Source organism: Cynocephalus volans, chromosome 12 (genome assembly GCF_027409185.1).
Source record: "Cynocephalus volans isolate mCynVol1 chromosome 12, mCynVol1.pri, whole genome shotgun sequence".
Taxonomy (NCBI): Eukaryota; Metazoa; Chordata; class Mammalia; order Dermoptera; family Cynocephalidae; genus Cynocephalus; species Cynocephalus volans.
Genome location: NC_084471.1, coordinates 40,806,457 through 40,822,371, shown reverse-complemented (window position 1 = coordinate 40,822,371; position 15,915 = coordinate 40,806,457). Strand labels below are relative to the sequence as shown.

At 34.6% G+C, this 15,915-nt stretch overlaps 2 protein-coding genes across 10 annotated transcripts in view; one reads left to right on the top strand and one right to left on the bottom strand.

Annotated features, from left to right (window-relative positions):
• The window catches only part of ACSS3 (acyl-CoA synthetase short chain family member 3), a 186,972-nt gene extending 178,992 nt beyond the window's left edge, over nt 1-7,980 (top strand). Inside the window, exons 14-16 of the mRNA XM_063076153.1 lie at nt 6,674-6,773; nt 6,863-7,038; nt 7,912-7,980. Coding sequence (XP_062932223.1) covers nt 6,674-6,773; nt 6,863-7,038; nt 7,912-7,980 — 345 coding nt within the window. The remainder of the gene's footprint in view (nt 1-6,673; nt 6,774-6,862; nt 7,039-7,911) is intronic.
• A 4,380-nt stretch (nt 7,981-12,360) lies between these two features.
• Nucleotides 12,361-15,915, bottom strand: part of PPFIA2 (PTPRF interacting protein alpha 2) — a 488,437-nt gene continuing 484,882 nt past the window's right edge. For 7 of the 9 annotated variants that reach the window (XM_063075422.1, XM_063075424.1, XM_063075425.1 and 4 more), the window contains 2 exons: nt 15,720-15,879; nt 14,476-14,534 (listed from right to left, as the gene is read on the bottom strand). In XM_063075422.1, the coding sequence (XP_062931492.1) occupies nt 14,476-14,534; nt 15,720-15,879 (219 nt within the window). Of the gene's footprint in view, nt 12,390-14,475; nt 14,535-15,719; nt 15,880-15,915 lie in introns of those variants that run through there. The other 2 variants (XM_063075430.1, XM_063075426.1) reach the window with 1 other exon arrangement.

Here is a 15,915-nt window from a genome sequence, read left to right as displayed (position 1 = left end):
AATAGTTCCTTTTTTTTCTCCTCCCATCTGAAGTATGAGGGGATTTTCTTCAGTATTCACTATGAGAACCAAGTTGGCTTCCTGGAGTTGAAACTCACAACACTGTGGAAGCCCCCCCCCCGCCCCCCCCCCCGCAGTGGTTGGATTTCCCCGAAGTTTTTAACTCAGACTTATCTACATTGAGCCTGAAGCTATTCATCAGTTACAGTTCAGGTTTCCCCACCCTGGCACTTATTTCTGTGGAGGTTTCCACTCCAATAAGTTGTGATCCTCTGTACTCACCTGTCTGTCTCTACAGGTTTGCCTTATGAACTTATTCTCTGACAGACCTAAGAATTATTGTTTCTCCAGTTTGTTCAGCTTTTTAATTTGTAATTAGGGAAGAGTGGTATCTTCTGAGCTTCTTACATGACAGACCAAAGCCAGAAGTCTCACTTTACTCTTTAATTCCCAATACTCTCCCCTACTGGTCTTCTGGTTATTAAGCCAGGGCTTTTTCTCCCCACATTCTTAACAGGATTCATTCCTGCAGTGTGTATGGGAACAGTTTCCCTGAAGAGAGGAAGGAGGTCTATCTCTTTGCTGTCACTTGCCTGATGTAGGGCAGGACAAGTCAACAGGGATTGCTCTCAGGGACAGTATGGCTGTTGAAGGGGAGAGCAAGTGGCACTGATTCTTTCTGGGTTTTCTTGATATAGGTTTGGAGAGTACCCAGGGCTCCATCCCACAGGATCTGCTGCACAGCTATAGTGGAGAAGGGAAGGGCACAGCTTCTTTGGTGACATTCACTGGGTGTGGAGAGTCAACAAACAAAAATAACAAAATCCGAAAACTTCCAAACAAAGAAGCAAAAAACCAGGGAACTGATCATCAGATTGTCTCTCAAGTTCTAATAGTTCTGACAATGTCTTTTGATATATATTTTAGCCTTTTCATGGTAATTAGTGGAAGAGAAAGATGGAATGTAGTTGCTCCATCTTTTGTGGAAGCAAATCCAAGAATAGCTTTTAAGCTGGAGCAAACAAACTGCAATTTAAATTTAAAAAGTGTTTAAAGTAACATGATTAGCAACTGAGTGGAAACAGAGTAGGCAGACTCAAAGGTTTAGTGCCCTTCCTCTAATTAAAAGACAGCCACCTTCTCTAAAGTTTGTACCTGTCTTCAGCCTAAACTTAACATCTTAATACTTCTTGTCATGTTGGCTTTTCTTTTTAGTGACAGTTAATGTGATATTTTCTGAGCAAAAGCAAAGAATTTCATAAAATATTTTGGACATGTGACCTTTGTGGGCTATTATAATGTTATCTTGTTTATAAATGACTGAATTTTGTGATAACCTGAAATTGAAATTTATGCCTCATGTATTTTGGTGTGTTGGCAAAAGGTAGTTCTGGTTGCATGAACTTTTAATTTCTTGCTTCTAGGAGATAACCTCCACTAGTCACCTGCATTTCTGGCAGACTCGGCTAATCAAAATATGAAGATTACAAATGCATAGCTCTTATTATCAGTCAAAATCCTTAATTCTCTATTTTATTTTTAGAATGAAAAGAGAAGTGACAGCCTCTTCAAATATGTGTTGTGTTTTAATATGTTTCTACTGCATCCTTCTCACTCTGTGTAACAGCAGAGGAAGACAGGCAGAAGATAGGCAGTGAACATGAAAAAACAGAAAAAAATGTGTCAGAATTATTGGCATCTAATAGAAATTTCGTCACTGGGTCTTGGAGTATTTATAGCACATAACAGAACACCTCTCAGGCCTTAATTTTTTATGTTAACATCTCCCTTTGTGTGAATTAAATGATTAACTATTGAGTATTTGTTTAATAAGGAAATTAATATCTCAATTCATAGGTTTGTCTTCTCTATATTTGGAATATCATAGAGCAGTGAACCAAACTCTTTACTGGCTTTTTATCCAGCTCCTAGCAAAACTGCTTAGAAATTGATGCTTAATCATGTACCTGAAATGTTTATGCTGATGACATAATCAGCTCTTATTAAGTGCCCAAACCTTACTATTTAAGTGCTTTTTCAGGGTTCCCAATGGTGAACGCTGGATTCCATTTTAATTTTTTGAAACAAGAATTGATGGTCTTAATCCATGAAATGAAAGTTTATTTGTAGAAAAAAATAGACTGAATGTTGTTTTTATATCTAGTTAAAGTGCCTGTGCTTTTCTAGTTTCCCCAAGTAAAAATTGTATGAGTATATTACTTTACATATGACTAAATCAAGCAGATATTCTGTTAAGATTAACTACATCAAAAAATATTTCAGGAAACTCTGTGTTGCTCTCTCTCTGTTCCCATCATAAGAAAATGGAGCCCTAGAGCAGCTTTTATAAATTTAAGACAATATTATTTTATTCCAATGCAAGTGAGGGCTTTCTGTAACTATTAAGTAACAATCAAATCTATTTTAACAATTGATTAATCTTTGAACACCTAGAATCCAGCTAGGCACTTGGCAACTTTGGTGGAAGTTCAAAAAATTCTTAAGAAAATTGGGTCTGAAATGTTAGTTAAGGGCTTTTTATACGAAGACATCTGCTGAAAAAAAGTTGGGCTCCCTGATTTCATTCTTTCACTTGTAGCTTATGTTTCAGTTTGTTAAATAATCCCACTAATGTCTTTGAGAACTTGAAAGTCTTTTAAATTATTGTATTTAAATTTTAGGGCAGTGTTTAGATACAGTTTGCCCTTTTGAAGGTTGTTCTGACCAAGGTGTCACTGTTTACTTTCCAAGTTAGCTATTTTGTTCGCTATTTTAAGAATGTTTTCTTCAGGATTGAATATATTTCCATAAAGTGACTGTGTACTCAACAAAGATGCCTTGCAATTTCAATTCTATCCAGCATTAAATAACTCCTGGATTTAAATAGTTGCAAAATTGCTGAATATTTCCTGAGTACTGATCTCAATATTGATGAAGATGTGGAATCTCTCTGACAGTTCCTAGGCTACTCCAGTGTCAGAGGAAATGAGAAAGCACCCCTCTTCTTCCATTGCAGAGACAATCTCCCACTGCGGAGTGGCACCTCACACCTTATGAGGCTGATTCCTTTAAACTAATTTTTCTAAAATTAAAATTCTTAAAAGTGTAATTGGCAAGCCTGTGTAATTTAGCCAGCTGAAGCCTTGAAACCTTTTAAATCCATTGAAATCTGTACAAAAATGGCAGTACCACAGAAACAACGAATGGCATTTACCAGGCCTATTTCGGTAACATTTATGTACCATTTGTGGTGAGACAATTACCTTTTTAAGTTGTATCACTTTTTTAGGCACTTAACCGCAGGTTAATCACAGATGCTTCATAGATTTTAGATCGAGGAAATGCATAATTGTGGCTTTTGATTTTTTTCCTCCCACAGGACATTTGGTTGGCTTCTGTCCCTCAAGTGTTGCCAAGACATATTTTGATGCTTTCCTTTTTAATGATTCAGTTGTTAAAATTATCATTTGGCGTGCAAATATTATTTGTGAGACCAACATAGTAAGCAGTCTTCCTTCCTTTACGGCATCTTCCTAACTGATAAATTAATATAATATTTTATCTGCTATAATAATAAACCTCATTTAGAAATGACACAAAATTTGGAAAACGATTTTTTTTTTCTCACAGATTTTTAAGAATTTATCTTCAATAGGCAAAATGGTAAACTTTGATATCATATTTTAGGAAATTGTGTTTAGTATTCTGATTTTAAAATACTCCCTGCCTTTATAGAAAAATAATCAACATTTTCCCATCCATTTCTAAAAGCACTAAGACTAAGGGTGGAAACATGGTGAAATTAAAGTAACAAGGTGAAAGAGTGGCGAGCTAGAAGTTTTGACATCTAATTTAGTTAAAATTATAGTCATATTAATTAGGTGACAAAATATCTAAATGATTGATTTTTTTTTCTTTTTTACAGAGATTTGAACAGTTACCTCGGCTTTTTAGAAATGTAGATACAGAGGGTTATGACACTAATGAACACTTTATTTTATTTTACTTTTTTTAAATTTAAATTTTATTTTATTTTATTTTAACTTCCCAATATACATTGTAGTAGATTTTCATGTCCCTTTACCTGTTCCTCTTATCATGGTTTTTTGACAATTAAAACTCTTGTTAGCCAGGTAAAAGAGTTACTCTTTACTCCTTACAGGAATATTAAGTTGGAATTATAGGATCTAGCCTAACAACTTAATATATATCCAATCTGCTATGGACAAAGTATTCTCTTCATGGCTGTTGGCTAACTACAGTAGCTACCAAAACAAATATCTGGCTATAAGATTTGTCTGTCTGCTTTCAACATATGGATCTTAAGAGTCAATGAGACCATAACAAATGAGAAAGCTCTTGGGAGCCTTTTGAATTTTAAATTGAAGCAGTGGTAGAATGTGGTATTGTATAGTCTATACTGTATGTATTTAGTGGTAGTTTTTAAATTAGGCCCAACTAATGGAAAGAAGGTATGAACATCTTTATTTCAGCAAATGAGTTAATAATAAATAAGTTAATGGTACACAAATCACTTATTTAACAGGTACTATCCTCAGCACTATTGGAGTCAAATGCTACATGAATGGAAACCATTACAACCCAATCCTTCAAACTGGATGCTTACAATAGGATATAGGAGAAATATTGATTTGAATGTTCAGTTAGGGGCAATGTGAGGTAGTACACTGAGTTTGTACCAAACATTCTAGCAGTTCATCGAGTCTTCTAGGACATCAGGGAAGAGAAAGCTCATTTTCAACTTGGCCTAATTAAAAACAAAAATTCTTCATGGAAAGTTTGGGACTTGGAAGTGGTATGTCCCATATTCTGTTGTGTTTTTTCCACTACTTCTCCGGCTGTGCCTTTTTAGTCTAGTTTGCCAGCATCCCCTTTTCATGTGGCCATTAGATGTTAGAGTTCTTTAAGGCTTTCACTCTTTTCTTCTTGCTACTTACTCCCTAAATAATCGAGTTCAAATCTGTAGCTTTCATTACCATCTCTATTAATAATATCCAAACATGCATCTGCAGATTATGCCTCTCGTGAGATCCCTGTATCCAACTGCCTCACTAGGATGTTTCAAAGGTACTTCTGGTGGGGGCTGTTGATAATGGGGAGGCTATGCATGTGTGGGTCAGGGGATATATGGGAAATTTCTATTTTCTGCTCAATTTTGCTGTAAATCTAAAACTACTGTAAAAAGTCTATTAAAAAATTCAATCTGATCTTGCATCTCCTCCTCAGTGCCTGAAAATGCTTTATTGCCTTCCCAATGCTGCTAGAATAACTGTTGGAAGTTTCTAGCATGGCCCCTAACCACATCCACAGCTCCATCTCCTCTCACAACACTCTCACCTTTTTGTTCTCTGCTTTGCAGCCACTCTGGTTTCTTTCAAGTCTGAATGGTACATGTATAATCCCTCCACAGAGCTGCTGCCCCACCCCCTCCTCCTTGCCTAATCAATGTCCAGCCATCCTTCAGACTTGCTCATTGTTATTTCCTAAGGGAAGACTTCTCTGCTCCATGTCCTTCTGCTAAGTGGTTGCTTTTGCTATCTCTCTCACATAAATAACCTGTTATTTGCCCAGAGCCCTTACCACTTTAGTGTTTAGGCATTCATAATAATTAAATATTCATGATTATTTATTAATATCTGTCTCCCCTACTAGACTGTAAGCACAGTGAGGCAATGCTGCCTTTTTCTGCTCACCACTGAGCCTAGTGCAGTGTTCGGAACACAGAAAGCATTTAGTAAATTGTTGTTGAATGAATTAATAGAAGAAAGAGTAAGGACTGCCAAATGAGCTGTTGGTTACAAATTTGCTTACTGTGTTCTCTCGCCATGAAAGGTTTGGAGTCACTGAAGTGTATATATTAATTAATATCTCAGAAAAGGACTTTTATGGCCATGCATTTTTAAAAGTCCCATTACAGCAGAAATATTTTTTTAACCCTAAGCATCTATAATTTAGGCAGTAACTCAGTTCTGGGTTCCTGTGATTCCAAATGGATAGGTGCTTTGTTCTTTAAGGCATTGAGAGCTTATGGTGAACAATATGAAAATGGTTTCTTGACAGTGGTGATTATCTGATGTCAGGGATTCTCTCCATGTTCAGCCTCTTCTTTCAAGTCATAAAAATTTCTCTCTGAATAGGTGGCCACTCAAAAAAATGGAATGCTCTCTTCATTGTTCACTGACAGACCCCAACATAAAATCACTTTTCAGCCATGGGGCAGCCTAGCATGCCTCTGGCAGGTGTTTTAATGGTAGCCAGCACTAAAGCCATGTCACCATGAAGCTGCCTGCTTGCAGCGGCACAATGAACTTTGTTTACAAGTGGCAACCACTGCACATTTTCCCTAACTACATTAATAAACAATGGAGAGGAAGAAACAATTCCCTTACGATCCACATAGGCTAAGCAATTTATCTTAATTACTGTCAGTCTTTAGTGACTACTAAAAGGATCCTAACTGTTCACCTGAATAGTGATGATTTGAATTAGTAGTACATTTTCAGACAGCCAGCTATGGATTTTTGGGTTCTCTGACGTGTACTATTTTTTCCCAATTGAATTTATACACACACACACACACACACACACACACACGTGCACACACACACACACACACATATGTATTCTAAATGGATGCCTTTTCTTATTACAGTCAGTCCTTTCCCATGGTGCTGTGGCAGACTGTGCTGTTGTTGGCAAGGAAGATCCTTTGAAAGGTCATGTCCCCATAGCACTTTGTGTGTTGAAAACAGGTAAGACATCTTTGTTCTCCCTGATTGTTTGGCCCCTGAATGATTTACTAAGGTTAATTCAATACTTACCATCTGAACTTTTTCCTTAGATATAAATGCAACAAAGGAACAAGTTTTGGAAGAAATTGTCAAACATGTTAGGCAGAACATTGGCCCTGTGGCTGCTTTTCGAAATGCAGTGTTTGTTGAACAGTTACCCAAAACCAGATCTGGCAAAGTTCCTCGATCAGCTCTATCTGCCCTTGTCAACGGCAAGCCATATGAGGTAGATTATCAGGGAGTTTCAATACTGGGGTCTGAAATGTTTTCTCCATTTCTGTGGCATCAGCAAAGCTCTTAAACAATAGTTCTCAAGCATGAATTATATCCCTAGAAAGCACATAATAGTACTACTTTTTAATGTTAAGGAGCATTGCCGTTCACTCTGTAGGAATGAGGGTTTTGGAAAGAAACACAGATTAGTTAAGACCATATGCTTTGATTATAGGAACTAGCACGTGGAAATATTTTTACTATTAGTAATTGTCAGTTAAGTTCAAACATACTTGTGGAACTCAATCCTATTGAATTAAAGGTACAATTTCCTTCATTATAGTCATCAATGATTATTAGTAAATAAGAAAGCAGAACAATTGAGGCTGGCAATAAATGTTTGAAATTTCTAATTGATACACATGTTAATTATTTTCTCCTGTTTTGAGTGACAATTATTTGAGAAAACTTCAGGCTGCTTCAGTCATATGTATTCCTTTAATTGGTGTGCACATTATTTGTGCATAGTTATGCATATTTTTATCATAAAGACAATGAAAGGCAATGCAACAGTAAGGAACAGCTGTTTGAGCAAATACAAAAAAAAAAAAATCTTTCCATAGAAGCACATAGAAAGGCTCTTAAGAGGAACTCTAGAGAAAGTACCATCTAGGAAAATAGTTTTATTAATTGAACAATTTATTTTATTACTTTGAAAGACTATAGATAAATTTTAACATATGTTAAAAGTTCCTTGTTTTGGGACATTTCTATATGAGTATTATAAAATAATGGGGAAGACAGCATTGTATATCATTGCTTAATTGTAGAGAGAGTGGAAGAGATTCATAAAAGAGCATTCATCTGACTCTAAATTTCTTTTCAGGTATCTCCTACAATTGAAGACCCCAGCGTTTTTCGCCACATAGAAGAAGTGCTGAAGCAGGCATCATGACTTTTATGTTCTATTTTGAGTCTCCATTTGAGTTAATTTTCTAATTGAAATTAAATTATATGAGTTATTTCCACAAAACAAATATTTAAATGGAAATGACTTGCAAACTGAAATGTGAATTATAAAGCCTGGCCTAAACAAATTTAATTAAGACCAGTGAAAGACCTGCACTTTCTGTTTCATTTGACCCAGTTAACATTGTTATTAGTTACCTGTAACAGGGCTCATTATATATTGCCTAGCTCTTTGAGAAAAATGTGTCTAGTGTATGATTTTTTAAAACTGTACCCTCCAAAAGCATATTTTAATGGAAAGTGACACTAACATAGAGCCACTTCCTGAAATTAAGAATCTACAGCCTTCATTTAAAATCTAAAACTCAAGTTGAAGTCAGAAAATAATTAAAATTTTTCTTGTAGAAATTCTGAACATTTTCTAATATTATTTAGATAAGCACATTGTTTTAAATAAAAGATAAAATGGAAAGTTTAGGTAAATCTAGGGCGGAGGACCTATCTAGCCATACATACTATTCCAAAGGGAAGGCTGGACTCCAGGGTTATAGCCCTGCCTTCAGGACACCTTTAACTTAGGTAAGGGAAATCCCATGCCTGGCAGAGAGCCCAGAGGTCATTTAGTTCAATCTATTCATCATGGAGCTGAGAGTTCCTGGCAGCTCCTTCTCACTTCTCAGGTTCTTAGGTTGACTGTGCACTCCTGAGAGTCCAGCTTCCTATAGAACAAGAAAATGATATACAAACGGGGTAGGGTGGCAAGGAAAACTCTTAAGGAAGGTATGTAAACATTTTTACATTAGACTAAAGATCAAGGGGACTTCCAGGCAGGTAGTGTAATGTCAATAAACTTTGTCAATAAACTTTTGAAGTGACCTTGAGCCACTTGACCAAAATATCACAAGGACAACAAGGAATGATTAGGACTGGAGAACACCTGCTCCATCTAAGGGGGCCGCCCCTATTCAGTCCCAGCAGAATATGGCACAAGAAGGTGATAGGTACTCTGCTGAAAGAGTCTCTGGTTTTTAAGATAAACCAAACATCCATATTTTTATGTGAAATCCAATTTTTAAATAATAACTCATTAAAAATAAACTTCTATAAAACTCAAGCATTTTTTAAAAAAATTGAAAAATGAGTCTTTGTTAAGAAGCTTATGGTAATGTGCCAATAAACTAGAGTAGATACATGTAGGTAATTAAATATTTGGTTTACTTAGTGTTTTACATAGCATCAGTTATCAAACAGTACATTTTAACACAAAAAGTATACCATGCGCATTGCAACTTTCTCAGTCTTCCAGTCCATCAGGAATATTATCATAAAAAGCAGGATGTTCTAATATAATAATCTGGGTACATAAAACGTATGGGCGAGATAATAGATGAGAGTTTATTTAGTTATGTGTTTCATAAAAATAACTCTCAACCTGTATGAAAACATCCTGAAAATGTTAGTTTTTGGAGTCTGGAGGCTATAAAATAAATGGCTTCTCAAAGTAAATTCCTATTTGCTTAAATTGTCTTGATTGTTACATCTGAAAAAATATATTCATCTAGTTGTTCCCTTTGATTATTTCATAGTCTGAATTAAACCAACTAGATAAATACTCTGTAATTTGAAGCTGTTGGCTTTCTTGAACTGTCTCTTCTATTGAGTACATTTTATCCATTATCACAATTTTAGTCTTTACAAATAAGTCATTGTTAATATCTTAGCAGTAAAATGTATTTCCTTACTTTTTTCACATAAGATTCAGTTAATTTGAAATGGCAAATTCTTTAGCTAAATGTATGTCACTGTTCATTTGCAAGATCCCCGAATTGTGTAAAGGTTACATCTCTGATCCTTTTGCACATTTTTTTCTGGTAATCAAATCTGAAGGGACACTTCAGCAAGCAGGCTTGGATTATTTTCCAGTTTAGTGGGACTTAGAAACATTGTGTAAGACTGGGAAAGTAGCTATTTCTTGTGTCTCATTAAGGAAGTTTATCTCCTCTGCAGGGTCAGAAAAGTACTGTTACTTTCACGTGACTAAAAGCAGGGCAAGAAAGATACAATCAAGTCATCAGACTGCTTAAAATTTGGGAGAAAAAAAGGAATTTTCTATTTTAATACTAATTTTAAAGCACTTTCACCAGGTAGTACATAAAATATTCTGAATGAAATGTATCTTTAAAAACAACAACACAATGTTACTAAAAAAGTGAAGTCATACTTAAATTTGCTAAAATAAATTCTTTGTGACCTTCTGATATTTTCATAGAATTTTTTACTGTAAGACATTGGAAAAAGGAAACTATAAAGTAATTCAAAATCTGTAAAAATGTGTTTTCTAATTAACAGAGCTATTTTCCTCACGAATATATATTAAGTATATACAGAGGAGACCTTCCTTCCATTTGAAAAGCAGTTTTATTTATCTGAAAGTGTACTTGATGGACTCTTGATTATTAGAAATGTGAGAATTCTTAATGTTGATATTCCAAAAAGAATAACACTGAGATTCTGAGCTTACTCCATTAAGTGGATTTAAAATCTGGTAGAAATTCTCTTATAAATTAAAGCCTATTTTATGCTTTCTTTGAATAAAGTACTGGATCTTTTCTATTATTATATGTCAGGGTCTATTATAAGTAATTAATATTTCTTACTTGATTTTTAAAAGGAAACTTTAGTGATTAAATGGTGTATAAGAGTAAATACAAATCTGGTTTTAGCACTATAATATCATAGTTTCCATATTATATTTTATTTCTATGAACCAAGATCCCCAAGTTCATATAAGCTTAGAAGGCGTTTTTTTCATTGTTTCGACTCAAGCAACATTTTTAGAAAATTTAAAATCACTCCCACAAGCAAGTTTAGTACTCCCTCTTGTGGCAGACTCACTTCTGACGCTAAATATTAGATTGAAAGTCACTAAAAAATGCTTTTCATTACAGTTCAAGTAAATCATCCAACTTTATGTGACTAGAAAACAAAGCTTAAACAAAGAAATGGAAGTTTTTTTTTTTTTTTATTGACAATGGAGAGGATTTCTGTTACCATTACCTTTTGACTGAATCTGTTAAACAAAAATAGACATCAAAACAAATGTAATGTACGTGCAAACATAGCAAATTATAATACAAAAAGGAAATCACTAATGACAGGTTATGCGCTTAATAAGATCAAGCAGCAGAAAATCAGCAGTTAGATAAATGATATTATTAAATAGATTTTACTTTGAAATCTCCAATATAAACAAAGAATGAACAACAATAACATCACCAAATAAAGCCACAGGGAAGAGATTACTCTTCTATACTTTTATACACTATATATGTTAATCATTCTGTCTTTCATTTATTTCCTCTGATAAAATTGACTTCAGGGAAGTCACAACAAGGCCATCTCGGCTAAAAGCTTATAACATTAGACATGAGTCTGGCTAATGTCCTGTTACACTGACAAAAGGGAAGGGTTTCCGGGATTTTGATTTTCCAGTGGAATGAGCCTCAGACTCTGCAGTGGTTGACATTCACTGTCCAGTGCTGGCTGGAGGTTCAGGATATTCAAATGAACGTGTGATTCTCAGTAAAGAAGTTTTTCTTTTTTTCTTGGTCCACAGGTAACAAGAGAAGATAATGTTTCTTTTTTTAATATAAATTTTTAAAATAATTGCTTTTGACTCTTGTAAACAGTTTGGCTTTGTTTTGTATTGAAAACGAGATCGAGCCATCACAGTGCTATTTCTAAAGATATAGGACATCCCTGATTGCCTTTTAAGGTCTATTTTTTGGCTCCAGTTCCAGGTTAAATCATTCTTTTTTACATGATCAGAGGCAGGTGTTCAGCTTTAAGTATCGACAGACTTGAAGGAGAAACATGTTGAAGCATGAAACATACTTCAAGGAAACGTATTGATTTGACTTTTACAATTCAAAAACTGTAAAAATGGCAGAATGGTAAAATACAAACAGTACTTGGAATTGTCAAATGTTTGCACTCGAGACTCCATGAACCATATATTTCATTTTTTAAAAAATCATATTTATATCCATTTACATAGGACTTACACATTTAAAAAGAAATACACAATAATACATAAATGCCTAGTATATTACAGTAAAACATGAAAAAAACAAGTGGTTCTTTTCATAAAAGCATCTGTTTTACAGAATTTATGATGTGGATGATGCTTATTATTCAAATGACTTAAGCATTTTATTACAATTGTAGTAAACTAACCAAACTTAGTATCTGACTCCCTCCAAAATCACATTTTCAGCTTTGAATAAACCATTACTCATGGTTATATTGTTAGAATTCAGTCTTCACAAAGATTTTCACTGCTTGTCTTCTTAGATGGTAGTGCACTTTAGGTAGAATAGACTGAAAAGACGACATCTAAAATATGTAAAGAATAGTGTTAGTTCACTGAAATGTCCAAGCCCGGTAAATCCCATTCTACTCCTCCATGCAACCTGCCTACTTCTGCCTTAAAAGATAATGAAAAGGAAGTCATCTAAGATCTAACAAATAACTGTGTGAAATTAACATTTACTCTTCTCCAATTTTGTGCAGGAAAGCTTAATAAAAAATAGGATTTGCTCTCTTTGTGGAAAGTATGGTAGTAATATGAACAAAGGAAGTCACACAAAATGTCAGCATGCCTTCTGAAAAATTTGCAACTTGCTAATTAATAAATTCAGTTGAGTAGACCTATTGCATGGGATAGATTTATATTCTAGTTCATATATTTTAGAGCTCTTAAAAAGATACCTTTGTTTAATTGTGATAAAAATGAGTGATAATAAATAGCATTTTAAAGGATGTGTGTCAGTGGTATGGCATCACTGATTCTTTCCAGCCATAATATACTTAGGAAAAGCTTACAGTTACTATTACTGACACAGAAGAAACAGTAAATAGTATGTTCTGAATTATTTTTATAACAAAAATGCTAACATTTTATCAAAATAAAAATTGGTTTTTCTAGACTTACTTATAGCAAATAAATACTGTCATCCCATTTAATGGTAGAAACTAGAAAATATGAACTAGAATGTCATGCACAAAAAAACAGATTGCAAATAGTTAGAGAATAATTCTACCCATCAGTCAAGAGCTAAGAAGCAAGCACTACTGTTCAAATTATAATAGTCATTTGTAAATTAGTGAAGTATTCAGTTCCTGGAGAAATTATCATAAGTGTAGAATCTATTATAAACAGAATTTTGGAAAGCCTCCTATTTAGCCAAATTATTATATACTGTAGATCAAGCCTAATTAGATGCCAAATTGTATACCAAATTAAATTTCTAATGTTAGGGTTGTACATTCTGAAATTAAATCTCTTATATCTCTTATGAATGCTTTTGGTTTTATTAACTTCAAATAGTCACCCAAATAAGGCAGCAAATCAGCTCCCGTATTAGGCCGAAGATACCAACAGTAAATTGCTTGGAGCTTTTAGTTCAAGGCAATGAATAAACAGCACAAGGTGAGCTGTTCCCCTGCCTATAACTGCTTCATCTTCCCACCCCTGTGCATATGTTTAGTTCTAACTATCACTCTAAAAAGTATTTTTCCAAAATACTAATTCATTGAAAATGGTAGAATATTTTGTGTAAAACACAGTCTTATGTTAAAAAAATTTTATGAACATTTGACATTTGTAAATCTAGGAAACCACAGTTTTACTAATAAGACTGTTTTTCAAAAAAACTCCATTTTTATATGGATTTAGAAGTAGCTTTCATCACCTAGTATTTCTCTCGATACAAATTCCTTATATCCTATGGTAATATAACAAGATTTTGTGTTGGTTGTATCCTCCATTCTTAAAAGTAATTTTATTTTGTTCCTATATTATAAGCCCCAGATACTTAAAATTCATATCTGTTTTCAACAAATATAAATCACATTGATGAAAAACAACATACTAAAAGTTCAAAATATTCAAGTTCTACTTTGGTTTCTAATATGAAACCATCTCTAAATCATTTTCCTGTCTCTGCCACTATTTGACTCTGTAAAGTTGCTTAAATCACTACCTACCTACCTACCCTGCTTTGGCTTCCTTATATAAAATATTCGGTTAAAAATACAGGATTTTGTAAGTGCCAAACTCCTATCAATAAAATGCTATGTGATTCAATATAAAATGCTACTAAAAAGTAGAAAACAGTGTGGTAGCAATGCACTGATGTGTAATAACAGGCCTCCAACAGACAGACCTTAAACCGTAGCAGACAGATGGTGATGGGAAATACTAGATTAGGGTATAGTACAAAGATTCCTGTTTCCACATCTAGCAGTTCAAAGGGGCTATCTCACTTCTGTACTACGAGGCCTTACCAAAGATTATAGTGTATATTTACTAGTCTATGTAGCTTCCGTTTTGTTGTTGTTGGTGGTGGTGGTTTGTTTTTTTGTCAGCCAAAGGGGAACTACTCACAGCAGGTCAGTGCTGCCTCCTTTGAGTGGCTTGTCAACATGAGTATGTGCGAACAGTGGAGTTGTCTAACCTCTGCAGTCTTGATGAAGCAACTGCAAATGGAGAAAAGGGCTTTAGAGGGACTTGGATATTGAGTACAAGATTTCAGATGAGAAAGACTTATTTTCCCTGCATAAAGGGATCCTGAACATCTTAGCAGACTCTCTCAGATACTAGCCACTCACCTTCCTCTTCTCTAGACCAACTTACTAATGAAAATGTACCCCAGTGTAACTCAAATGAGCTTTTGAATTGTTATGTATTCCTCCTTAGATGAAATCTGTAACAAGAGCAGCGCCCCAGGGTGCTTCTGTTTTTGATGTGAAGATTGTTCTTAGAGAACTAAGTGTGGTGGATTTTGTTTCCCTCTAAGTATCAAAGAACTTCTACACTAATCTTAATCATGTTAAATTCCTCATGAATTTTGCTGACATGTTCCACAATATTAACAAGTTATAAGAATTGCCGACCAAAGATCACAGTTTATGTTAGAGCTTATTTTAAGAGCCATAAAAGTTATGACCTTGAAAAGAAATAAGTTTCTAGGTGAGTATCTTAATAAGGAGACTGGAACTATTTTCCTTTAGCACCTACCAAACCAAAATAATTTCGTGACTACTATTTCAAAGTTGTTTCTCCTGCAGAATGACTGTTTTCCTTTGGGAAGTATATAACACAAGTCTAATGTCCACAGAAGGAAATACTAATTGAGAAATTACTGTTGGTTTGTGTTTAATTCTCTTCTCATGGTTGTGCCTGTTTATTTAAGGCCTTCTGCCTTGGTCAGAGGTAAAAATATCTGAAAAGTATGAATTTCTGGGTGAAATATTAAACTTGCAGTACTTTAACATGTAGGGTGACAGTGGAGTTCATTTATGTTTTGTCCAAATCCAACCTCTAACTTAAAAAATATATATATTTACTTTGTGAATAGAAGAGTAAAGAAACACAAATCATGGAGATGTTTATTGTTCTTCCTAGATGTGGACATTAGCCAAAATTGTTCTCTTCAGGATATTATGAGTTACCTTAAAAATGTGAATAAAAGTGCCATGAGTTCATGCATTAGCAATGTGCAAAGAAGTCTGATTTTTGATGAAAGCAAAGTAAATTTCAAGCAGAGCAAACCAACCCAAGAAAAGACTCAATTCCAGAAAGCTATGCAAGGTCAGAGAATTGTACTAGCTCTTGCTAAACAAGCTTTTTACTTCATAAGCAGAAATGTAGAACTACTGTACCATCCGTTGTCATTTTCCTTGACTGCCCAGATGTTGTGGTTAACCTAAATCCAGCTGGTAATGTTTCTGAGGACCCGGGCATCATGCTGATTCCATGCACTTCACGAGGAGGAAACTGCCTTCTCCAGGTCGATCCACGTCTGAAACTCTTGTCGTCGCCCTGCCAGTACAGAGTTAGAATCTGATGTAATGAAAA